Below are 25,277 nucleotides of genomic sequence, written 5' to 3'. Positions count from 1 at the left end.
CCCATGCCCAAGCCAAACCTCTTTCATCTGTATTCAATAAAACTGTGGCCTGTTTTGACCCCAAAACCAGTCTTATTTGTCTCTTATTTATATGGGTTGGGGAGCCCGACACCTGGTCCCACAAGAGTCTGGGCCCCCCTCTTGTTTCTGGGCCCTTCTCTCCCCAACAACTTTAAATATACCTGCTTAGGGATCTTTCCTGTTTTGAGTAGCTGGGCCTCCAATTTCTCACTGATGAAAATGGGTTACCAGTGTTATGCTCCCACAAAGGGACCAAATAAAACTAATGCCAACTCTTGTTTTTGTACTGCTTCACTGGGCTACAGCATCACACCAGAGAGACTTTTCTTGCCCGTTGCTGGGGAAAAGTTCAATACAAATGTGGGTCCGTGTGTGTGTGTATAAATACATAAATAATGTGATGTGAAGAAACTCATGACAAAGCCAAGAAAGCAAACATTTCCTCATCCTCTGTACTTTGGTTGCTATGTTCCCCTCTTGGTACACAAGCCAGTTCGCAGACCTTGATAAACTGCAACAAAATGCTCTGATCATGTGCAGTCTCACATTCTAAACTCAATTAACTCATCAATTTTTATTCTCTTCCTGGCTTGAGAATTTTCACCTGTGTTATGTCAGGGTGGGCCCAGGTGTAGCAGCTGCTTATGCTGTGTTGATTTCATTTCGTTTGTCCACCTTCCATTCACATTTCATCAGCCATACATTGTGTCCTTCTTGGGATCTTTTGCATCTCTGTGTCTGTTATTTTTCCTGTAAGACCCTACTCCCAACTTCCGTTCCTCCCCATTAGGCAAAAAGAAAGAATGAAAACATCCATGCACGCAAGACTTTTTATGAGTTTTCCGATTCAGAAACAAATTAACAAATTTCATTTGGATGGGATTTGTCAGAAGATGCTGGAGGATGAAAATTAAATGAGAATGCAGAGTTCAACGAAGATCACGTAGGGGGACCCACTATTTTATTTCAGTGGGACAAAAGCAAGAAGCAGCACAGTCATTCGCAAGGCTGCCCTGGCACGGTTTCGATTGCACTACCTCATGACAGTTGCTGTACTTATTATCATGTTTGCAAGGATTGGCTGAAAATGAAAAAGGACAAGAACATATCAGAGTTAACAAAAGCAAAATGCCCCTGTGATTCAAAATCAAGAGATGCTTTCATTTTTAGTTGCTATTGTGGAGGTGATTTACAAGAAAAAGCCCCCCACTTAAAACATTATTTAGCAGTTGTTTTAATGACTGTAGGAACTGAATTAGTAATTAGTTATCAATTCTGGCTGTAACCCAGAATAAATTGGGCATGTTTTTAAGGGTGGATGTGCAGGTCATGAGAACATTTACATAGACATCCTACAACCACCTACAGAATAAGGAAGGTTATGGGGGTCTACAATCTTGTGCACATCTACTCGGGAATAAGCTTCCATCAAATTTACTGGGATCCATTCTTATTAAGTGCCCTTTCTAAAGTACAAAAAGGCATTATGAAAATATCTGAAGTTATTTCTACTCACTGCATAATCCGTTGTCGCATGAGCCAGGGCAGTCCGCACAAGGTGGTCCAGATTTATATGGCGTTTGAAGTGATCCTACTATGTTCCCTCTGGAATGATGAAAGTGAAAGAGTAAACAAGGATATATTTGACTAGAATGATCGTATAATCTCAGTAAATGATTTTCTTAATTAGAAAAGTTCTATTCCATTTATTTAATCAATGATCTTACAGCACAAATATTGTGCAATGTGAGGAGTAGGGCTGTGAACTGGTTTCAGCTAAAGCCTTCAGCCTGAATCGGTTAATTAAGGTTAATTCAGGTAGACCTTAGCTTTGGATGAGTTGGGTGGAGACAGCACTGATAGGATGGCCCTCCCAGAGTGTTTGGGCTGTCAGGAGAAGGGACATTGTGTGGGAAGAAGGTCACACTCCTCTTCCCAGCAGGGGAACACAGCCAGGTGGTCAAACTGAGCAGGAGTGAACACTTCTGTGCTTGCAGTGCAGCTGCAGGAGTGGGGGGGGGGAGGAGGAGATGCAGTATCTTCTTTGCCTCCCAAATATATGTTCAATTAGGCCTATTACTATGAGTTGTTCTATTCAAGTCCAGGAAAATGTAGACCGGCCAACTAACTCTTCAAATGACAAAATCCAGCACCTGGCGGGGCTTGAATGGCTGGGAGCAAGGCTAATTAGGTCTCTGGGTTGGTGGTTCCCACACCTGGTTTACAACAAGCTTAAAAAATAGACTAAATGAGAACATTATTTTCTGAGGCACTGTGGCTCACTTAATGTTGAATATGTTGCAGGTGCGTATTGGTGGATGACAGAAGCCATGGGCACTAAGAGAGGAGGGCTGCAAGGAGTGGGAGCACAGCCCTTTGCTTCCTTCAGCAACGATATGAAGGTAAGGTGAAACTGGATTCACCAAACCGTAATGGGTGGTGAAATTAGGGAGGGCCTGTCACTGAATATTCACCAGAGGAGGAGTGAAAATCTCCAACTGTTCAGAGGACCCAATAAATAAATAAAGTTTTCCATAGATTGCCAGAAAATTCTTTTCTGAGGTGTTTTGACTCAGCCCTTTAAAAAAAATCCACTGTTGTTTCCTGATTTCCTGGCAAATGGCTCAAAGCTAATAGGAACGACCTGGCTGTTTTTGTTTTCTAGTTGGTTGGCAACCATTGAAATGCAGAGTTAATACATTACTAGTGTGTTGCCCATGTATCCTGTGGTTCTTAATGAAGTTGTTTCATTCTGTTTTTATAGTATAATGCCTTTTTATTTATGTTTTAAATGTGTTGTAAGTCCCTTAGAGACCTTGGGTAAGAAATGAGTAACAGGTTTAATGACGGACTGACTGAATGATACATACGCAGGACAGTACTGGCAAACGTAGTAGTATTTTAGGGCATTTTGAGGGCACTGGTTTACAGAGCAACCGACTTTGTAAGACCTGTACCAAACCACCTGTAGATAGAAAAACATCCACACAAGAAAAACAGTTAGAATCTAACTGTTTTGAGCCAGGAAAACATTCATCTGACAATACCATTTAAACTTCCCCCGCAAAAATAAATAAATCACCACTTTGTGTTGTGTATAATTAGGAGCACCTTGAAAAGTACTACGATACTAAAGAAATAAACAATTTCCAGATAACAATTTCTGGCAGTAGCAGCTCAGAAATAGCTTATTTGGTAGATCATGAGACTCTTGATTTCAGAGTTGTGGATTCAAGCCTCACATTGGGCAAAAGATTCCTGCCCTGCAGGGGATTAGAACTAGGGGCCAACTCCCAAGAGACTGCGATCTACTCTCAGAGCTAAAAACTGGCAGTGATCTACCAATTTTGGGGGGGGTTCAAGTCAAAGTTGTTGAGCTTTTTCTAGAAGAGCCAAAGTTGTTGAGCTTCTGGGGGGAGCAGTGATCTACCAGTGATCTAACACAAACATCCAGCGATCTACTGGTGGGTCACGATCTATCTGTTGGACATGCCTGGACTAGATGATCCCCGCGGTCCCTTCCTACTCTACAGTTCTGTCAGTCTATGATTCTATATACAGCTGTGAATAGGAATGGCCTCATGGGTGCCTGAAGAACCCACAGAAGCAGAAGTGTAGGAGAGAGAACGATGATCCAGTATCTGAAATTCCTGTGTGGAAACTATGAATAGGAATATGTGCGAGAGGCCGACCCTGCCCAAAGTGACCCACCAAACCAAAAGCACTCTACCTGCCATGTGATGTGTCCCCTGTTGGGGGCACAAGAACCTTCCTTGGTTTCTTTATCTTTTCTTTTGCACAGTCCCAGTAGTGTGGTGGGAGAGCTGAAAATAATGCCAATGTATTTCACATCTGGCAACCAACACACCCTTTGGCTTCAGATAGTACATGGGTAGACTGTACAGGGCGCCTCTCAGGTGCTATGCTAAGGGAGGTGTTCATGGTGAGTTTCAGCACCTCTCTTTCCAGAAAAATAGCACTACTGCAGACGAGTCTAAAAAGCCCAGGACACAAATTTTCACAGCCCACCAGCAACTATGGTGGCTCATTTACCAGAACTAATGCATTTAGTGTTAATTCTGAAGTCTATAGTTGATTCTGACCAAATTAAGCCTCCTAGGAGCCACTATAGCTGCCAGAGGGCCATGAAAATTTGTATCCCAGACATTTTAGATTTGTCTAAATATGGATTTCTTTTTTCCAGCTCTCCTACCCCACTACAGGCAGCAGCAAGCCAAGATGCAAGGGGGCTGTCAGACATGGATTGACTAGCTGAACCGTGCACTTGACAAAGATACAAAACGGTGTTTGAGTTACCTGGGTATAATGGCCAACTTTGGCTCCTGCAGGGACCGCTCCAACACCGTACCGGAAATCTTTCACTTCGTTGTACCACTCTTGAATTACTTTAGACCATGGCACAGGGCCACTTGACATGAGCAAATTTTCACCACATGGGAATCCATCTAGAAGTGGAGACGGTTAACATTAACAAAAGTCATGATTAGTGATTTGGGGAATTCTATAAACAAGGGGAGCTCTTCAATGCTTTGGAGAAACATGCTACAACCGGTAAAACTTGCTTATTCCAAGCAGGATTTGTCCACCCCCCCCCTCGCAGATCTGTCTGCTTAAGTAAATCTGTATACATTTGTATGTACAACAATAGTTCCAAAGCAAAAGGTATAGTGCGCTCTCTCTCTCTTCACCCCCATAACAGAGTATTTCAACAATTCAAGAAAGGGAGTAAACAACAGAGCATATTCAAGCATAAGTGAAGGAGATTATTCCTATTATTTATTAAATATGTTAGTTGCTTTATCTTACCCACGGCAACCTAAAGTGACTTCCAACCAACCAACCAATCAGGCATCCACACAGCTTCCACCCCACCATGACACTAGCTAAACCATAAAACCAAGAAGAAAAAGAAATACATTAAAAATCCCACCCATTTCTAAAAGGCCATAGATAGTTAAAGGCCAATTATAGTTAAAGAGGTAGGGGTTGGGGAGTAGAAATGTTAACCATTATTAGTAGCAGTGCAGTATTCCTGTTATTATTAGCATTCCTGTTATTGTTTTTAAGTGTGTAATAGCTTCTTGCTAAACACAATAAACCAAACTGACTGATAGCGCTAAGTTTATAGAGGAAAGTTTTTGCCTGGCTCCTAAAGATATATAATGGTGGTGCCAGTTGAGCCTCTTTGCGTAGAGCAGTCCACAAAATGGGGAGCCACTGCAGAAAAGGCCTAATCTCGAAATTACACCCTCTAGACCTTTCATGGTGTGACACATGAAGAAGTGTCTCAAATGATGATCACAGGTATATAAAGAAAAATAAAGAGAGAAAAATAAGAGAAAAGTATAGAGAAAAATATTAAAGAAACTTGTGCAAAAGAGGCAACACTGTACAGCAGTTTACCAAGATAAGGGAAAAATGGCCGATCAAAAACCTCATAATCAAGAACAGCACAATATGAAAACACATTTGCCACCAGTTACTAAATAAGTTACATAAATCAACAGAGAGCCACAAAGTCCACTTCCCCTCTGAGAACCTGGAGTTGGTGGGTCAGTTTCTTTGATGTGGCCATAAATAATGCTTTAAAAAACTAGATCATAATAGAGTATGTGGAAGCAGGGCTTTTTTCCAGCTGGAACTCAAGTGAGTCCCATTACCATTCTCAGAGAACGAGGGACTATGCATCATTGGTGTAAAGCAGTGGTGTCCAAACTTTTTTCAAAGAGGGCCAGATTTGATGAAGTGAAGGGCCGTGAGGGCTGTCCAAAGGGCTGTCCAAAGTTGTTGAGGTTTTTTTGGGATTTCCCCCCAGAAATAAACTGCTACAGGGGCTGGATTAAACTGACCAGCGGGCCAGATTAGGCCCCCGAAACGGACTTTGGACACGCGTGGTGTAAAGTGTGTGTACAGACAAACAGTGGCAGATCATATGCCAGTGCTGCCCAGGGCGGGGCGCACTCCTGAGGGGTGCAGGGTGCGGAGGGTGCCCTCCCAGGCGCAGGATAGCCACTCTGATGCACCCTGCAGCCGAGGGTGGAGCGAGTCGCCAATGACGGACATTCAGTGCGCAGCCTGCGTGCGACTCCCAAGTCTCCCTCGAGCTGTCGAAACAAAGGGGAAGGGAGAAATGACAATGGCGCAGCGGCACAGCTTCCCCTTCCTCCTACGGCTCGGGCTAGGCTTGGGAGTTGCAGGCGGATGGCGTGCCAAATGTCACCCCCCTCAGCGAAGACACCATACCCAGGGTGGTCCGCCCCCACCACACACTCCTTCCTCCACTCCTGCAGACAAAGCTTAGCTGGTCAGAACTGAGTGTGGAATTCTGACCTCAAATTTTTGAAAGAACCAGAACATTCCACCGTTCCCCTTTTAGTGGCGTTCCTCCAGTATTTTCAGTATTATCTGCAGAATGACAATTGCAGGGTTGCTGAAGAGTTAGTGAATGGTGACTAAATGTGGATTATATTTCAGATCTCTAAATTATTTCTACAATGCTTAGTGAAAGCTATACTTGCCAGCATTTCTTTGTTCTGCTGGGCTGTGTTGATATTGACATCTACTTGCCCACCTTTGGGCATTTGCTTCTGCAGCTCCACTCCATTCCTATAAGAAAAAAATATGTATTAAGCATGAGACGATGCAAAATGTAAAAATGGAGAGGCTCATATTTGCCTGATCATTTTCACCTTTCTCTTAAAAAACTTGTGTGTCTTTTTAATGATAGTAGTTCTCAGGCTATGTCATGGTTTGAGTACATGAAGCAAAATCAAAGTGTGCAGTCTTTTCCCTCTTGGGCTTAGTATTACATCTGCCTGACTCATGTCAGTCATGGTTAATGGCAACAGCCAGCTTTCAAAGATGCTGAGTTAGGTGCTCTCAGATACTACCTGGGTTGTGTGCACGTTTTTGTTTATTCTTCCTGACCCATGCCAACCATACGTAACAGTAGTTACCAGGATCCGTAAACCACTTCAAACCAAGGTTAAAATGCTGAATTAGGTGCTCTTAGCTACTACTTAGCTTCTCAGAAAAATGCATATTCATTGTCTATGTAGTGGACAATGAATGCCTTTAGTCGTATATATGAATTAAATAAGTTAATGTTATTGTGTATTTTAATTATAGATTGGCTTTATAGTTGCAAATCATGTAGTAGCCACTAGGGAATATAAATTAATAAATAATAAAAGATATGTATAAACTAGCGCATGCAATTTTCTGCCAGCCAGAAAGCGTAGTAAACCTTTAAAACACTTACCATCTTCAGCATGTTGCTTGCTGGTGGCTGCACTCCTCTCCGCAGGGCATTGTGCTTGTCAAGAATTTCCTGTCGCTCACCCGGTCCAACCCCTTGAGCATGTGCCTAAAGTGAGAGAGTGAGTATTTCTTTCTTGTATTTATTTATATGATTATATTTTCCATTACACCAATGTAATTTTAGCATACTTTCACTAAGAATCATGGACATGGTTAAAAAGTGTGCACTTGCTTCTGTTAGGCTCTTCTGTCATAAATGAAACATCAGTTGCAAACTAAAATTGAAGGGATATATTTTAAGTGTTCTGACCATTTTTTTTTTTTTTGGTTTGGATTTGCTATCCCGCCTTTCACTCCCTTTAAGGAGTCTCAAAGCGGCTAACATTCTCCTTTCCCTTCCTCCCCCACAACAAACACTCTGTGAGGTGAGTGAGGCTGAGAGACTTCAGAGAAGTGTGACTAGCCCAAGGTCACCCAGCAGCTGCATGTGGAGGAGCGGAGATGCGAACCCGGTTCCCCGGATTACAAGACTACCGCTCTTAACCACTACACCACACTGGCTTCATGGAGCAGATCAACAGGTCCTCGAGTTGAGTGATGCAGAGGCGTCAAGATGTTTCTGACTCCTCTGGATAAATCCACTACTGAAAACTTTACTTCAGTACTGGATAAATCCACTACTGAAAGCATTACTTTTAGTGGGATATGTAACTGGACCATCCTTCCATCATGTTTTAAGGTTAACCCAAGTTAATTGCATTTGTTTGGACTTCCTGTTAAGTACAATCTTTTTTCCACTTCAGTGTGTTTATGGATGAAGCAGTCAAAAGCGTTTTGGCATATTAAAGTGAAGGTTTAGTTGGCCAAACTAAATCTTGTATTGGAAAACAATCCATCTAACTTTTCACGTCCCACTGACTGAGACTGTTTAGCATCTCTCAGTATTGCTACACTACACAACGTAAAAAACTTACTCTTGAAGCAGGCTGTTGCAGCAGAGCAGCAAGACTCAGCAACACGATGAGCAGGATCATCTATGAAAACAAAATAACACTGGAGAGATTATCTTAGAGTTTCTGTTTAGATAAAGAGCGTACTTATTGAAACATGGTGCCACTCTTCTGAGTAGTAGTTTAAATTTCAAATTGCTCATGTGGCACTAATTGAGACTTGTACCTCCTGGAATAGGAGTGCCGCAGGCAAGTGTCTCTGATCCAGAGTCACCATTTTGCATCTGATTCCACCCCACTAAACTATTTTGCTTCTGTCTCTGGTGAGTGGACATAGTGGCTGCACTGAAAAACACCACCTGAGCCCTTCAAATTTCCTTTATTATGCAGCCATCCTTTCCTTTCTTTTCCCCTGCAGTTCACTGAATTGCCCCTCAATTTGCTCTGGAGGGGCTCCCAACACCCTGGAACAGATTCTGTGAGTAAGTATGGGGCTGCAGCAGGAGGAGAAGAAAGTTAATTCCCATTGTTTAAATCTGTTGTGCAACAGAAATCTCTTCCAGTACATGCTAAAATTCACAGGTGGTACAATCACAGGTTCTCAACTAGGTGCTTTCAGCCACACTGATATTGAGCTGGCAGCTGATTAATGGCCTGTTTCCGTGCGCTGCTCTGGTTTCGGTGTTCTGTTGCACCAGAAGTGGCTTAGTCATGCTGGCCACCTGACCCGGAAAAACGGTCTGCGGACAAACGTCAGCTCCCTCGGCCTGTGAAGCGAGATGAGCACCACAACCCCAGAGTCATTCGCAACTGGACGTAACTATAAGGGGTCGTTTACCTTTTACATACCCGGGATCCGGCTGTCGGGAACAGTGCCCAGGAGCAAATCACTCAACAACTTTGCCCCCTCCCCCCCCCCACAGCTCAGCAACTTTGCCTAAAAGAGCTCAACAGCTTTTGTGTTTGGATTTTCATGAAATATGATAACCCTAGTACATTTTATGAAATAAGTACATAAATAATAGAAATTTGATCAAAAAGTTGTATCCTCCTGAGATAACCTAAAGTGTTTAACTCTGCTAATAAACTTCATATAGCCGACTATGGGATATAGCAGACTATGGTATAAAACTGGCACCCTCCCTCCCAAAATCTTACCTTCCTCCTTGTTTCTAGTAAGACTGGAATAGCCTTCTTTGTAGATTTAAGGAGGTTCTGGATGTCACTGGATGATGTTATGCTTATATACCTCTCCTGTTTCCTTCTCTGCAGAATGACTCAATGCCCAACAATAAATCACACAGTTTTGACCAGGGAGAACTTTGGATTTCTCTTACGTTGTTTAAAAAAAGATTATTTCCTGAAATTTATTAACCATCTTCTATGCAACAACAAAGCATTTCTTATTAGTGAGTTCTTTCATGCCTGCCAACTTCTTATGAAGGATTGATATCTGGGCTTGTTCTTTATCCCATGGCATCATTTCATCACCCATAGAGCTAAGCACATTTACTTACAAGCAAGTCCCATTTCCCCCCAAAGCAGAATGTGTTTGCAGCTGCAGCCTAAGACTCTAAACCAACTGCAAACCATCATGAATGGTTGAAGGCACTGAATCATTACAGATTGCAGTATGTGACCACAAGCTGTTTAGAAAACCCAATGTATCAACACCCCATTTCATTTGCATAGGTTACAAAAGTTAAGGGGTGTGGTTGAATCAGATAACTGGTGTGTCTGCCTTTACTCTTGATTTAGAAGATCTGATGATTTTTAATGTTGGATGTGTTAACATTCATGGATAAATGCTTTTTAGGTAGCATTGCATAATAATGGCTACCATTTCTTTTGATACAAAGTTGTGTGCTTCCTATAACAGACAAATTTTCTTGAAAAGCTAAGAAAACTCTATAAATAACTAGTGCTTTTTTCCTTAAAAAATGTTTAGGGGTACTCTCATTTTCCTACTTATATCGAAATACTGCCCTTCAAAGAAACCTTAAATTCACAAAATGTTTAGGGGTATGCATACCCCTGCACCCCCCCCCCCGGAAAAGCACTGTAAATAACTAAATATGAACTGTTCTTTTCAGGGATGCAGATTAACCATAAAATTCTGCTGCTATCTGTAAAGGTTGCTAACAGCTTGGAATCACACATTTTTTTCCAAGAGGAAATGAGACAACAATTAACGCATCAAATATTAATGGTTTTCTGTCAAAAGATGCTAAAACATTTGCCACAGGATTAAATACAAGATGGGTGACACCTGGCTTGAGAGCAGTACATGTGAAAAGGATCTAGGAGTCTTGGTTGACCACAAACTTGACATGAGCCAACAGTGTGACGCGGCAGCTAAAAAAGCCAATGCAATTCTGGGCTGCATCAATAGGAGTATAGCATCTAGATCAAGGGAAGTAATAGTGCCACTGTATTCTGCTCTGGTCAGACCTCACCTGGAGTACTGTGTCCAGTTCTGGGCACCACAGTTCAAGAAGGACACTGACAAACAGGAACGTGTCCAGAGGAGGGCAACCAAAATGGTCAAAGGCCTGGAAACGATGCCTTATGAGGAACGGCTAAGGGAGCTGGGCATGTTTAGCCTGGAGAAGAGGAGGTTAAGGGGTGATATGATAGCCATGTTCAAATATATAAAAGGATGTCACATAGAGGAGGGAGAAAGGTTGTTTTCTGCTGCTCCAGAGAAGCGGACACGGAGCAATGGATCCAAACTACAAGAAAAAAGATTCCACCGAAACATTAGGAAGAACTTCCTGACAGTAAGAGCTGTTTGACAGTGGAATTTGCTGCCAAGGAGTGTGGTGGAGTCTCCTTCTTTGGAGGTCTTTAAGCAGAGGCTTGACAACCATATGTCAGGAGTGCTCTGATGGTGTTTCCTGCTTGGCAGGGGGTTGGACTCGATGGCCCTTGTGGTCTCTTCCAACTCTAGGATTCTATGATTCTATATGTAAAAGTTTATAAGAAAAATTAAAAGATTGGTTTACACAGCTATAGGGGGTGTTCTAGAAGGGCAGATCTAACAATGTGGGCCTTCAGTTTAGGACTTAATTGTAGCATAGACCATTCTTCATTGAATAATCATTATTACCTGTGTGTCTAGAAAAATGTGCAATTCTTTACATTACCTTTTGACATGGTTTTTTCTGAAATAATAATTGTATCTATTCCCCAGCACTCCCACGATATGCAGAAATTAGTTTTATTGCCTATTTCCAGGCATGAATGTACGGTTTCAGTGCTAAGCACCAATTTACGAGTAAGCCACATTGAGCATAGCGGATCTTGCTTCTCAGTCACAATTGTCTGCATAGGTTGCAGTCCTGGGACTCTCCAGAGCAGTTTCTCCTATGTCTGTCTGATATTTCCTGGTCTGCAGTAGAACACAGCTGACACCACAGATTAAACTAGCTGGTTTGGTTGTTTCTTTAATGGCATCATTGGTCCCTGGTGCCTGGTAATTATATTGGAAGCAAAGCTCCCATTTGAGCCAATGGAAGCAGGTGTCAGTCGCCCAGTCTGGATGAGAACTGTCGCAAGGGAAGGGTTAAGTCCTCCTCCTGATAATAGTTGGGCTCTGCCTGCTATTGACTACTTAAACTATTTATGCACTGCTGAAGTGATAGGAAATGTTCTGGTGTCCCTCATTTGCTGATCCTTGGCAGCTTGTATCTCTTTATGCAGTGATCTTTCCAGAGGTGATGCTGATGATGGCATACTAAGTGGCATTCCAGCATTCAGTGATTGCTTGTGTCCACTTAGCATCCTGACATAATTGCTGCACATACGTTCGGCTGCATGTGCTTCTGGAATCTGCTGAAGCAGAGTAGGGATTCATGGGAGCATGAGGATGTATCAGGAAAAGCAAAATACAGTGACTTATACTGTGTTACAGATCCTTTCTGGATTGTGGCAAGTCATAATGTTCAAAACGGAATGTTCTTATTCAAATGTTCTTCTAGAACAAGGGATACCATGACTTTCTTTCTGCTGGATTTTTTTTTTTAACGCACTGAGCCAATAATATGTCGTAATACGTTTTCATATCTCGCATATTACCTTAAGGAAGGCATAGGCAAACTCTGGTCCTCCAGATGTTTGGGACTACATTTCCCATCATCCCTAGCTAACAGAACCAGTGGTCAGGGAGATGGGAATTGTAGTCCCAAACATCTGGAGGACCAGAGTTTGCCTATGCCTTCCTTAAGGTTTGGCCTCTCATTCTGGGTTTCTTACTCAAGATGCATTGGTGTGGGAAATGGGTAGAAAATGGGAGTAGGCTCAAATACTTCATCAGTGTGATGGAGTCTTGGCTCTGGTTGGTGGTCTCATTGCCCATAGACCTTCATCCTTCCCTCCTTCAGAAGAATAACCCTGGCCTCTGACAAGTGAGTGGGGAAATGGAGGTTATTGCAGAGGTGAAGTACAATTGTGGCCTTGTGTGCATATTATATCCCTGGATGGGTGAGTCTATGAACCAGCCCATTGTCCGTGAACTGGCCCATTGTGAATTGAGTCCGCATAGTGGTGCATTGTGTTACTTTTGGTTATGACAGATATTAGCAATGAACTTTTCAGTGCAAATTAAGTTGTTCCCATAAATATGTTTCTAAGAAGGGCTCTTCCCAATGTTGTAGCATCTCAAAATCAGGGTTACTTAAGGTGATTTACACGAGCACTTTTTCCACCATGAATTGATTATTTAAATGCATCTTATAGCAGATATCCATACGTATTCCAGTCTTGTGAGTGGTCCAGCCTTCAATGCATGTCTTACCTGAAAGATTTTAGAACAGCTGTATTTGGAAAGTTAAACCAAGATCTCTTCTTTTCTTAGTGGGATTTCAGCTTGGATGAATATTTTCTAGCTTGCCCACCAGACTGGCAACTCAGTTTGGGTGGAAAGTAGAAGAGAAGAAGAGGAATTTGGATTTGATATTCCGCTTTATCACTACCCTAGGGAGTCTCAAAGCAGCTAACAATCTCCTTCCCTTCCTCCCCCACAACAAACACTCTGTGAGGCTGAGAGACTTCAGAGAAGTGTGAGTGGCCCAAGGTCACCCAGCAGCTTCATGTAGAGGAGCAGGGACGTGAACCTGGTTCACCAGATTACAAGTCTACCGCTCCTAACCACTACACCACACTGGTAATGTGTTATAGAATGATTCTAAGCCTCTCACTCCCTCTGGGAACAAATGGTCCTGGGGTCATATTGGCAGGTCCACACTGGATTTAGAGTAAGGTTACTCTTGTCAGCACTGTTTACAGGGTTTTTGGGAGGGCACTTTGCACCTCTCTGGCTTCCTGGCATCTATTGTGACTCACAGGTGGCCAGAGCAGGCTGGAAGGGCAAAGTCAAGGTCCCTAAAGCGCCAAGCGCCACTTCAATGCCCACCTTGTCTTCAGTTGAAGAAAGGCCTCGATGGTCAGCTAATTCAGACTTGCTTTGGCAGGCTGGAGAATGCTGAGGCTGAAAAGGTGGCCCTCGAAGAAGGCCAAGCCTACTGTCTATGGCTCTTGGATTCAGGGAAGCTGGCTTAGCATGGAATCTCCAACTCTCTTGACACCTGCCAGGGCTTGAGATGCTAGTCCAACCTCTGATTCAGGAGAAGTTTCCCCTTTTCAGAAATGGGATTGACCTGTCTGGGGTCCCTAACCACATGGAGATTTCCACATTGGGGGCCCAGCTAGTCTTCTGTGGTTGCTAGACAGACTTCACTGTTTTTGTGTTTTTGTGGACCCATTCTCCTTTCTTGGAAGGGGGTATGGGCAGAAGGAGATGATGTTGACCTGATATTGGAATATCGTGTACAGAGCCTATTCTGAGTTTGTGGGCAGAGAATGCTGGCATATGAAGAGGCTTTTTGTATTACGGCTGCCTTTGAATGTTTCCTACTATGGCATAAGGAGGAGGTGGGGATGTGGGTGGCGTTGTGGTCTAAACCACCTAGCGTCTTGGACTTGCCGATCAGAAGATTGGCGGTTCAAATCCCCGCGACGGGGGGAGCTCCCGTTGCTCTGTCCCAGCTCCTGCCAACCCAGCAGTTCAAAAGCACACGAGTGCAAGTAGCTAAATAGGTACCGCTGTGGCGGGAAGGTAAATGCCGTTTCTGTGCACTCTGGTTTCTGTCACGGTGTTCCGTTGCAGCAGAAGTGGTTTAGTCATGCTGGCCACATGACCCAGAAAGTGGTTCCTGAGGCCTGAAACAAGATCAGGGCTTTTTCGGCCGTGGCCCTGATCTGGTGGAACATTCTGTCACAAAAGACTAGGGCCCTGCGGGACTTGACATCTTTCCGCAGGGCCTGCAAGACAGAGCTGTTCCACCAGGCCTTTGGCCAAGGCACAGCCTGACTCCCTCCTTTGGTAATCCTCACAGAACTTCTAGCCCAATGGTTTCCATTAATTTGATTGGAATTAATTTTATAATGAAATGATTTTAGAATGTTTTATCATTTTACTGTTGTTAGCAGCTCTGAGCCTGGCTTCGGCTGGGGAGGGCGGGATATAAATAAAATTTATTATTATTATTATTATTATTATTATTATTATTATTATTATTATTGAGTGCTGCGACCCCATAGTCGCCTTTGACTGGACTTAACCGTCCAGGGGTTCTTTACCTTTTTTTACCTTTAAGAAGGAAGTGGACCTATGGCTCACTCTTATCTGATCTGTAGGGACAGGACTGATAATGGCCATCTTCTGGCTAGGCAGGTTGCTCTTCCTTCATGTTCCCACAGGGTAGGAGGGGGGGGGGCTCAACCTTGTTTGCTTTGCTGGGAGTACAGTTAATGTGGTATCTGCTGAATCCCTGGTGGTTCATACCACTCAATTTCCCCAAATTAATCTGGACATCACAAATTCACAGAAACCTGCCCAGCAGTTGTTTGAAATCTGTGATGCTCTGATTGTGTGACCTAGCCACCGCCACCTCTTCCAGGGTGGCCGGAGCAGCCTCCATCATAGGCTCCTCCACCACTGTGGCTGATATCTGCCACGTCCATATTCACAGAAGCAGGCGCAACACATTCAAAAGCACACTTCTGGACGTAGGTGTCTCACTTCTGGTGGCCGAGGCAAGGCTGAGTAGGCTGAGGCTAAGCCACCTACTGAGCTTAGCTCAGTAGGCTGAGCTAAGAAGGCTGAGGCCCAGCCACCGCGGCACTGGTGAAAGAGCCAGCAGAGCGAAGGGTTGTGGTGGTGGTGGTGGGGGAGAGCATGTGGTTGGGGGGAGCGGGAGAAAGAGTTGTGTGGATGTTGCGCTTTCCCTCCCAAGCTCCATCTTGGCATGGGGGGTGGTGGTCCTCATCCCTTCACGACTTGTCCCTGAGAAAGGTTCTGCTAGGGTGGTTTCTGGGATTCCCAGGGTAAGATGCTGGGACCATCAAGCACTATTCCTGGGAAACAGCTCCAGCTCAATCAGTGGAGCAGCTTTGTGACATCTGATGGAAAATTACCCCCCTCCCCAAAGGCAGACACCCTATATCTTAAGGAAGGGTTTTTTAAAAGTTTTGCATCCCCTGTGTTGGTCCATACTCCCCCCTTACTTTCACTCGTGATTCAAAGTTAGTGGTGGGGAGGAGGTCCTTAGTGTCTCAGCCTTTGTTTTTGACAGATCACTGAACTGGATCAGACTGGGCACATATCATGGTATGTGGCCTAGTGTGGTATTCTAGGCAGATCGCCAGGTGGCAAAGCCAAACACTGGGACCAAGCTGTGCCTTAGGCAGTGGGCTTCGGCTGAATTGCCATGGCATGCATTGGGACAGGTTGCTCCCGACCCTGTTCCAGCAAGGGTGTGTGTGCCCCCATGCATGTTTTGGTTGCTTATCTGGGCTTGTGGGATCGCCAGCCTCATAGAACCAACATGCTTAAGTCCACTTGATGCATGAAGGGGTTAATGGCATAGAGTAAGCTGTCCTGTCAGGCTTAGCTAGGCCACTCCTCACCTTGGGAGGAGGGGAATCAAACCTATTGTTGTACCTCAGTCTATCAGAGAAGCTCAGTGTGTAAAGAGGTCTGAGCTAGTTGCTCCAAGCACCGATCTTGTCTTCAATGCTATTTAACACCCATATGGTCACTAAGAGTTTTTGGAGCTGTGCCTGGATGCAGTGGTGAATGAGGATCTATAAATTGACCTTGAATCCTGGAAAGATGGAGTCCTATAGAGTGGCTCCCTATCTGGAAGACAGGTCAACTTCCTATACTGGATGGGCTTGTGCTTCTTCTGAAGGAGCAGATATGCTGTCTGGGGGTTCTCCTTAATCCATCTCTGTTATTAGAGGACCAAGTGAGCTCCCTGGGCCATTCCTGGACTGCAACAACGTAACCTCAGCAGTCCATGCATTGGTAGCCTTATGTCTCAAGTACTGTGTTTTCTACAAGCGTCCTGGTTGTTTCGGCTGCTGCAGATTGATACTGCTACTCCTCTGATTGTTTAAGCCACTTAACTGGAGGAGGACATTGGTTATTCCTCCACCCACTTGGATTGGCTATAGCCCTGCCCTGCCTCAAGACAAGTCTTCTCCCTGTGGGATTGTCACCAGACATTGGAAGTGGGAACTCCTGGGTGGTACTTAGCTGGTTTCACTCAAACAGACCCACTGAAATTAATAAACATGACCAAGGTAGGTCCATTCAACTCTATAGGTTTGAGTAAAACTGAGTTGAATACAACCTCCCCCTGTTTTTGTGCCGCTCTGCTGGGCTATAGCATCACATTCATAGAATCATAGAATCATAGAGTTGGAAGAGACCACAAGGGCCATCGAGTCCAACCCCCTGCCAAGCAGGAAACACCATCAGAGCACTCCTGACATATGGTTGTCAAGCCTCTGCTTAAAGACCTCCAAAGAAGGAGACTCCACCACACTCCTTGGCAGCAAATTCCACTGTCGAACAGCTCTTACTGTCAGGAAGTTCTTCCTAATGTTTAGGTGGAATCTTCTTTCTTGTAGTTTGGATCCATTGCTCCGTGTCCGCTTCTCTGGAGCAGCAGAAAACAACCTTTCTCCCTCCTCTATGTGACATCCTTTTATATATTTGAACATGGCTATCATATCACCCCTTGACCTCCTCTTCTCCAGGCTAAACATGCCCAGCTCCCTTAGCCGTTCCTCATAAGGCATCGTTTTCAGGCCTTTGACCATTTTGGTTGCCCTCCTCTGGACATTGGAGCCTTTGCATTCTCATCTGTTAGCCAGTTGCTGGGGAAGGTTCAATTATACATACACACATACATATGTGTGTATGTATAAACACAAAAATAATGTGGTTACTTAACCTATTGCCTTTTTTTACTCACTTCTTGGCTTGAGAAATGTTTTCACTCCTCACCCCATTGCACTTTATTAAATTCCTTCTATTAACCCTTCCCGTCCCTTCTCTCATTTAAGTATTCATTTCCACCCATTTGTATCATGGCTGCATGTAATATTAGTTTCTCCTCCTTTCTCCCCTGCTCCTCATTAATCTCCATGTCATTTTACTAGGAGTTTCACAAAAGACTTGCTGCAGCTGATCAGGAGCTTCTAACGGCTCCTGTCAGAGATCTCACTGTCACCAAGGAAGACACAGGAAATGCTTCCCATTCCTTCCTTCTGATCACATCAGTTATAGAACTCACTTCCACAGGAGGAAATAGTGGCCACCAACTTAGACGGCTTTAAAAGAGAATTAGACAAATTCAGGGAGGAGAGTGCTATTGAAGGCTACTAGCCACACTCACTAAGCTCTTCCTCCACAGCTGAAGGCAGCAAAGCGTGTTCTCATTAAAGGAGAGCACGTGTTGCGGCTGGGGCCGGACAAAGCACCCTGTAGTTGCCAGGCAGGATCGAGGGAAGGGGCCTGGCATGGATTGGTGGTGTTGTTGCTGGGGCAATTTGTATGTTGCCAATTTGGGGGTGGGATCAGAGGATATTTAAGTAAGGCCCACAGCAAGCTGCTTTCTCTTTCGCTGTGGGCATCGGATCACCTGCCTGCCCTCCCTTGTTTGGGCTTGCGCCTTGACCTTGCTATGCCTGTCATGGGGTCGTCTGCTTTGGGGCAGGGGCCTGGTAGGAATTTTTCCATTTGGCTGATTAGTGTGTGCCATTTGGTTTTCGCCTACTGCGTAGCAAATCGTCACAACTTGTAAGGTTGGCGGTTAGGCATTGGTTTAAATTAGTTGGTGGCGGGGTATGGATTCGGCTGTGCCTGCCCCTCCAAAATGCTGCTGCACGGGAATTCCGTTAAACGAATTCAGGGGCTTACCATCCTCTCGTCCAAACCCCTGGAATTGGGTTTGGGCCGCGTAAGCCCCTGGGAGCATGCGGGGAGAAACTGAGGGTCTGTGTCGCAGCTCCAGTTATCCCTGATCTTGTTCCTCCACACTGGCTTTCGCTGGAATCCGGGAGTCAGTGCTGTCCCCCAAGGCAGGGGGGACAGCTAGTCATAACCAATGCCTAAGCAACCACTCACAATTTGTATTTTAATAAAGTTGTGGCCAAAATTATGCCAAAAACTTTAAACAAAAATTATGTGTGATGTGTGAGTTATTGGGGTAGGGGTGTTTTGGGGACCTCAGCGCGCAATGCAGAATCCCAGTTACAGGAAGAGTTCTGTTGGGCTTGAACCCTGCCAGCATCTCATTCACCTCTGTGAAAACAGGGTGCTGGACCAGATGGGCCATTGGCCTGATCCAGCACACTCTTCTTATGTTGTATGGACTTAAGTCACCTTAGCAACAAAAGAGACCTTAGAACACCATTTGCTTCTCATCTCCCATTCCTGGTAATGCAACAACTAATATTTTTAAAAACTGCAGAATGCTATAAGTCTGAGAGTCCCCCTACAGAGCACTGGGTGGAGGGACTGAGCGTAAAGATGAATGAGAAATCGTCCCACTCCCAAATTAACTTAATTCACCCATAGTTCACCCAGCAATTATGGTAGCAACTTTCTGCGGTCGTTCAGAGATTTTTGTTCAAATGCACTAGTTTATTCCAAGCACTGGGGATACCAGGACCCTTGTGCGCATGTGTTGCTGTGTAGGTTTTTGGGTTGCTATGTATTGCAAAATTGCTTCAGCTGCAGGATGAGCCTAGGATCTGACCTGTGTTATGTCAGGGTGAGTGCAGGTGGAGCAGTTGTGGGTTGGTTGCACTTCATATCATTACGTTTGTCCCCCTTCCATTCCAGGCTTCCTGTATCCGCATTTACTCAGCCATACATTGCATCCCTCTTGGGATCCTTTGCAGGTGTGCATCTGTGTGCCTTTTATTTCTCCTGTGACTCTTTAGACCCTACCCCCCAACTCCCCACCCCCCCCCATTAGGCAAAAAGAAAGAATGAAAACATCCATCCATGCAAGAGTTTTTATGAGTTTTCAGTTTCAAAAACATGTTAAGAAATTTCATTTAGACGGGATCTGCCAGAAGAAACTGGAGGATTGTATGATTTAAGTGAGAATGCAGAGTTCAATGAAGATGATGAATGCCGCAAGAGGGACCTCCTATGTTATTTCGGAGGGGGGGGCACTTGCAAGAAGCAACACATTCTTGCATAATTTCCTTGTTATTGCATCCTTGTGATTTCACTACAGCTTCACAGTTGATGTTCTTATCTCTATATTTTCAATGATTGGCTGAAAATGAAAAGGACAAGAACACATCAGAGTTAACAAAAGCAAAATGCCTCCAAGGATTCAAACTCCAGGGACTCTTTCATTTTTAGTTGATATAGTGGAGCTTAAACTGAAGGTGGTTTAAAAGAAAAAGAAGAGCACGTAAAACATTATTTAGCAGTTTGTTTTAATGAATGTAGGAACTGAATTAGTAGTTTAGCAATCCCGGCTGTAACCCAGAATAAATTGGGCATGTTTTTAAGGGTGGATGTGCAGGTCATGAGAACATTTACATAGACATCCTGCAACCACCTACAGAATAAGGAAGGTTATGGGGTCTACAATCTTGTGCACATCTACTCAGGAATAAGCTTCCATCAAATTTACTGGGACCCATTCTTATTAAGTGCCCTTTCTAAAGTACAAAAAGGCATTATGATAATATTTGAAGTTATTTCTACTCACTGCATAATCCATTGTCGCATGAGCCAGGGCAGCCCCCACAAGGTGACCCAGACTTATATGGGGTTTGAAGTGATCCCATCATGTTCCCTCTGGAATGATAAATAAGATAAATAAGAAGTAAACAAACAGGGATACATTTGTGCTTTCTGTTCTCAATTAGAAAAGTATTTATGCATATTTTTTAGAAAGTTCCTTTAGTCTACTGTTGTATTAACCTTTTGTGTGCTGTAAATTATTGTTCTTAATATTTCTGCCTCCCAAATATATTGGCTTATTGTTCTAGTCAGATGCAGGTAAAAGGAGACTGGCCAACTCACTCTTCAACTGAAAAAGTCCGGGCAAACCTGGAAGTAGGTTTATGATGAGAAATTAGTTTCTAACATGTACAAATCATTGTTAGGCTAGGAAATAAAGGATGAAATGGTTGAAATAACAATGACTAATTGTGCTAAGGATGTTGGACATCCTTTGAGAGATATGGCTGCCTGGGAAGAGCTTTGGAAAACAGGAATGAAATTTACAGCATTTTATGGCTTAAAAGAAAATTATTACAATATGATATACAGATAATATTTAACCCCAAATAAACTAGTTCAAATGTACAAAAATGTATCAAATATGTGTTGGAAATGTAATGACTGTGAGGGGTCATTTTATTATATGTGGTGGTCTTGCAGGGAGGCGAAGGCCTTTTGGGACGTGATATATAATGAAATTAAGAAAAATAATTAAATTGGCTTTTCCCAAGAGGCTAGAATCCTTCCTACTGGGGATACTAGGCAGCAAAATCCCAAATGAAGCCTCAATGGTATTTATGTATGTGACTACAATGGCAAGGATTCTCAATGCACAGAAATGGAAGGAGGAGGGAACACCCTCTAAAAGAATGGTTGGTGAAAATCTGGGAATACGCAGAGATGGCAAAACTGACAGCACTGATAAGAGACACAGATTTCAAATGCTTAAAGAAGACTGGAAACCCTTTCTAGTCTACAGTGGTACCTCGGGTTACATACGCTTCAGGTTACATATGCTTCAGGTTACAGACAGAAATAGTACCTTAGGTTAAGAGCTTTGTTTCAGGATGAGAGCAGAAATCGTTCTCTGGCGGCGTGGCAGCAGCAGGATGCCCCATTAGCTAAAGTGGTGCTTCAGGTTAAGAACAGTTTTAGGTTAAGAACAGACCTCCGGAATGAATTAAGTACTTAACCCGAGTTACCACTGTATTAAAAAAGTTATTCCCCATATGCAAAGACCACATTGGGGTTTGAAGTGTCAGAAAATAGCCGAATATATTAAGAAACATGTTAAAGAGGATGAAATTATATAAGACGGAACCTTAAAATGCAATTGTATGTAATCTGGGTTACAAACATCTATGTTTTGTGAATGGGAAGTCACTAGTTTTGTGACTTCCCTGCCTATTCTCCTGAGGATGATAACTGTGACTGCTCCTATGAACAAGGAAAAAATTGGGCTGAATGAAATAAGCCTCCCAGAATCTCTATACTAGTTGTGGGTGGCAAATGGAGGTTTTCTGCCAAATATTCTCTGGGGTGGCACGGGATTTCCCCAGGATTTTAGAGCTGGCATAAGGAACTTGATATGGTTAAGGTCTGACTGGATCCACCCTGATGGTGAAGTTAGGGAGTCCATTTCACTGAATATTCAGCGCAATGAACATTCCAGAATGAAAGTCTTAGGAGGATCCAAAGGGAGCGGGGTGTGGGGTGTGGGGGGTGGAGGTTTCCATAAAATGTCAGAAAATTCTTTTCTGAGGGGTTTTGACTTTGTCATTAAAAAAATAAATCCACTGCTGCTTCCTTATTTTTTAGGCAAATAGCCCAAAGGTAAGAAAGACGTTGTTGTTTTTGTTTTCTGGTTGGTTGTCAGCCATTGAAATGCAGAGTTAATACAGTACTAGTGTGCTGCCCAAGCATCCTGTGTCTCTTATGAGGGTTCTTTTATTCAGGTTTCTGGTTTTTTTGGTAATATATAAAAGGAAAACTGATATGAAACATAAATCCTTTGGAGACTATGGGTAACAAACGACAAACAAACAAACAAACAAACAAACAAACAGATAAATAAATAATACATACGCGGGACAGTACTGGCAAACGTAGAGGTACTTCATCCTGCTTTGAGGACAATGGGCATCATAACAACCAATTAGGTGAGACTTGTGCCAAACCACCTGTAAGTATAAGAACATCCACACAAGAAAACATATTGGAATCTGTTTCCATGCCGAGCAAGGAAAACATACATTTAACAGCTTTTTTTTAAAAAAAACAACAACCAAAATATCATCACTTTGTGTTGTGTCTAATTGAAGCACCCTCATTTTTCCCGTCAGGGAAAGGAAGTTTGAATAAGCTGTGAATGAGAATGGCATCTGAAGAAAAAACAGAAAGAAAGGCACAGCAGAGATAAGGACAATCCATGATATGAACTTCTGTGTGAAAAATATGGAAAAAGTACTGGGTGAAATATGAGGGGAAAACCCACCTCTTTTCGGTTTTCTTCCTTCCTTCTGTGAGGTTCCAGGCAGCAGCAAGCCAAGGTGCAAGGGGGCTGTCAGACATGGATTGACTAGCTGAACCATGCGCTTGACAAAGATACAAAATGGTGTTCGAGTTACCTGAGTGTAATGACCAGTTACGGCCCCTGGACGGACTGCTCCAACACCGTACTTGAAATCTTTCACCTCGTTGTACCAAGATTGAATCACGTTATTCCATGGAGTAGCGTGAGATGATGCAAATATATTTTCACCGCATGAGATGCCATCTAGAAGTGGAGACGGGAAGCATTAACAAAACTCATGATTCCTGACCTAGGAAATTCTGTAAACAAGAGGAGTCATGCAATGCTTCAGGGGAACATGCTGCAACAGGTAAAAGCTTGTTTATTCAAGCAGAATTTGTCCCCCCACTCACAAATCTGTCTGGTTAGCTGGTTGGTTAAAGCTACTCACATTTGAATGCAAAATAATTATTCTAAAGCAAAAGGTACACCTGTTTTGTTGTTAGCACATCTATATTTGCCTGTAAATGTCTTTTCTAAAAGGCACTCGCTCTCTGGGGGTTTTAGAATTATTGCAGTGGTGTGTGGTCAGTGGACTAGGCAAGTCCCCATAAGAGTTCAAGAGCCCTCCTGACACCTTTCCAAAGCCCACCTGCCATCTTGTCAGAGGCCTGGCGGCGCCTCCTTCTCAAAGCCCAGGAAGCTTCTGCCCAGCTTAGGGATGGAGGTGCAATGCTCACGTGTGTGACATTGTGGCATCGTAATCTCACACATGCAACATCACCCCAATTGCCCTTGCGAGCTGTCACCTCTTACCTTAACTTTCCCTATGAAAAATTTCACTGCTTGCCACTGAATTATTGTATTGCTCTCTATCTCTATCTCTATCTCTATCTCTATCTCTATCTCTATCATCTCTCTCTCTCTCTCTCTCTCTCTCTCTCTCTCTCTCTCCAATCTCTCCAATCTCTCCCATCTCCTGTCATCTCCCATCTCTCTCTATCTCTTATCTCTTATCTCTATCTCTATCTCTATCTCTATCTCTATCATCTCTATCTCTATCTCTATCATCTCCATCTCCCTCCATTACTGTGATTAACAAGGCAGAGATATTGAAGTTCAAAAGTTCAAAAATGAAGTTCAAAAATGTTTCAGGTTTCACCTTCTTTCGAACACCTGAGGGAGGAGGAGGCTGCAGTGCACTGGTCCTCTGTGCTTAAAAAGCTATATGTATCACAGGTGGGCACAGTGTGTGTCGAGGCAAAGCTTGGCTGGTGAGAATGGCATGTGGAATTCCCACTTCAGATGTTAGGGAGAATTGGAACATTCCTCTCCATTGTGCCTCTTTTTGTGGGATTCCTCGAGTATTTTTAATATTATGCTCAGAATGACAATTGCGGAGTCAGTGCAACAATTGTGAATGTATATTAGATGCGGGTTAGATTTTAGATCACCCTCAATTTTTTGCACAGTGCTTACTGACAGATGTACTTGCCGGCAACTCTTTGGTTACTTGGGCTGTGAGCAAATTGACAGTTGCTTGCCCAGCGTTTTGCATTCGCTTCAGCAGCTGAATTCCATCTCTAAATGAAAAAAAAAAGTAGTAAATGTGTGAATGGACACATACTCTAAAAATGGAGAACATCATATACCTCTGATTTCTTCAAAATTTCATGTGTTCTGTTCTAGAGTCAGTAACCAACCTCAGTCCCTGGATGATCTTAAGCATTGTTTAGCATTACCTTTGCCTGACTCATGCCAGCCATGCTTAACGATAGTAAGGTAAAAAAGGTAAAGGACCCCTGGACAGTTAAGTCCAGTCAAAGGTGAATATGGGGTTGCGGCGCTGATCTCACTTTCAGGCTGAGGGAGCCGGCATTTGTCCGCAGACAGCTTTCTGGGTCATGTGGCCAGCGGGACTAACTGCTTTTGGTGCAACGGAACTCTGTGATGGAAACCAGAGCACATGGAAACGTCGTTTACCTTCCCGCCGCAGCGGTACCTGTTTATCTACTTGCACTGGCATGCTTTTGAACTGCTAGGTTGGGCAGAAGCTGGGACAGAGCAATGGGAGCTCACCCTGTTGCATGGATTCAAACTGCTGACCTTCAGATTGGCAAGCCCAAGGGGCTCAGTGGTTTAGATCAGAACGCCACCCACATCCCTAGCCAGCTTTCAAACTCTGGTTAAGATGGTGAGTTAGGTGCTCTCAGCTACTCATTGGGATTTACTGGGGTTTTAGTGCACCCCAACCACTGGGCTTTGAATCTATGGATGCACAATGTTATTCATATTCCAAACGTATGTTGCCATTTCTTGTGCTTTGGTGTGTTTCCCTCCAAGTCAAATTTAGCCTGACGTGAGCATTGTAGCCTTGTCCCACTTCTAGTGAAGCCCTGGTGTACATTAG

At 43.7% G+C, this 25,277-nt stretch overlaps 1 protein-coding gene and 1 long non-coding RNA gene across 2 annotated transcripts; both read right to left on the bottom strand.

The window, feature by feature from the left end:
• Positions 1-753: 753 nt before the first annotated feature.
• On the bottom strand, positions 754-23,568 carry LOC310675232 (serotriflin-like). The gene is made up of 5 exons (XM_083435511.1): positions 23,520-23,568; positions 22,983-23,131; positions 2,892-2,986; positions 1,538-1,626; positions 754-1,102 (listed from the first exon to the last, which is right to left on the bottom strand). Exons 1-5 carry the CDS (start codon positions 23,524-23,526, stop codon positions 978-980), a joined length of 465 nt encoding a protein of 154 aa, XP_083291637.1. The 5' UTR covers positions 23,527-23,568; the 3' UTR covers positions 754-977.
• On the bottom strand, positions 6,556-9,429 carry LOC310675247. The gene is made up of 4 exons (XR_014509992.1): positions 9,411-9,429; positions 8,277-8,336; positions 7,304-7,408; positions 6,556-6,648 (listed from the first exon to the last, which is right to left on the bottom strand). It is a non-coding gene; the product is annotated as an uncharacterized lncRNA (long non-coding RNA).
• Positions 23,569-25,277: the final 1,709 nt, after the last annotated feature.

This window comes from Podarcis tiliguerta (assembly GCF_965153285.1).
Source record: "Podarcis tiliguerta genome assembly, chromosome: 3".
NCBI lineage: Eukaryota > Metazoa > Chordata > Lepidosauria > Squamata > Lacertidae > Podarcis > Podarcis tiliguerta.
The sequence above is the reverse complement of the archived record's forward strand: the minus strand, read 5'-3'. Positions and strand labels throughout refer to the sequence as shown.

Excerpts from the sequence above, each read along its gene's own strand:
- LOC310675232 (XM_083435511.1), bottom strand. Across the intron at positions 2,987-22,982 it reads TAACTGGTCATTACACTCAG|GTGGTTTGGTACAGGTCTTA; the intron begins GTAACTCGAACA and ends TTCTATCTACAG. Across the intron at positions 1,103-1,537 it reads ATGCGACAACGGATTATGCA|CCAATCCTTGCAAACATGAT; the intron begins GTGAGTAGAAAT and ends TTTCATTTTCAG.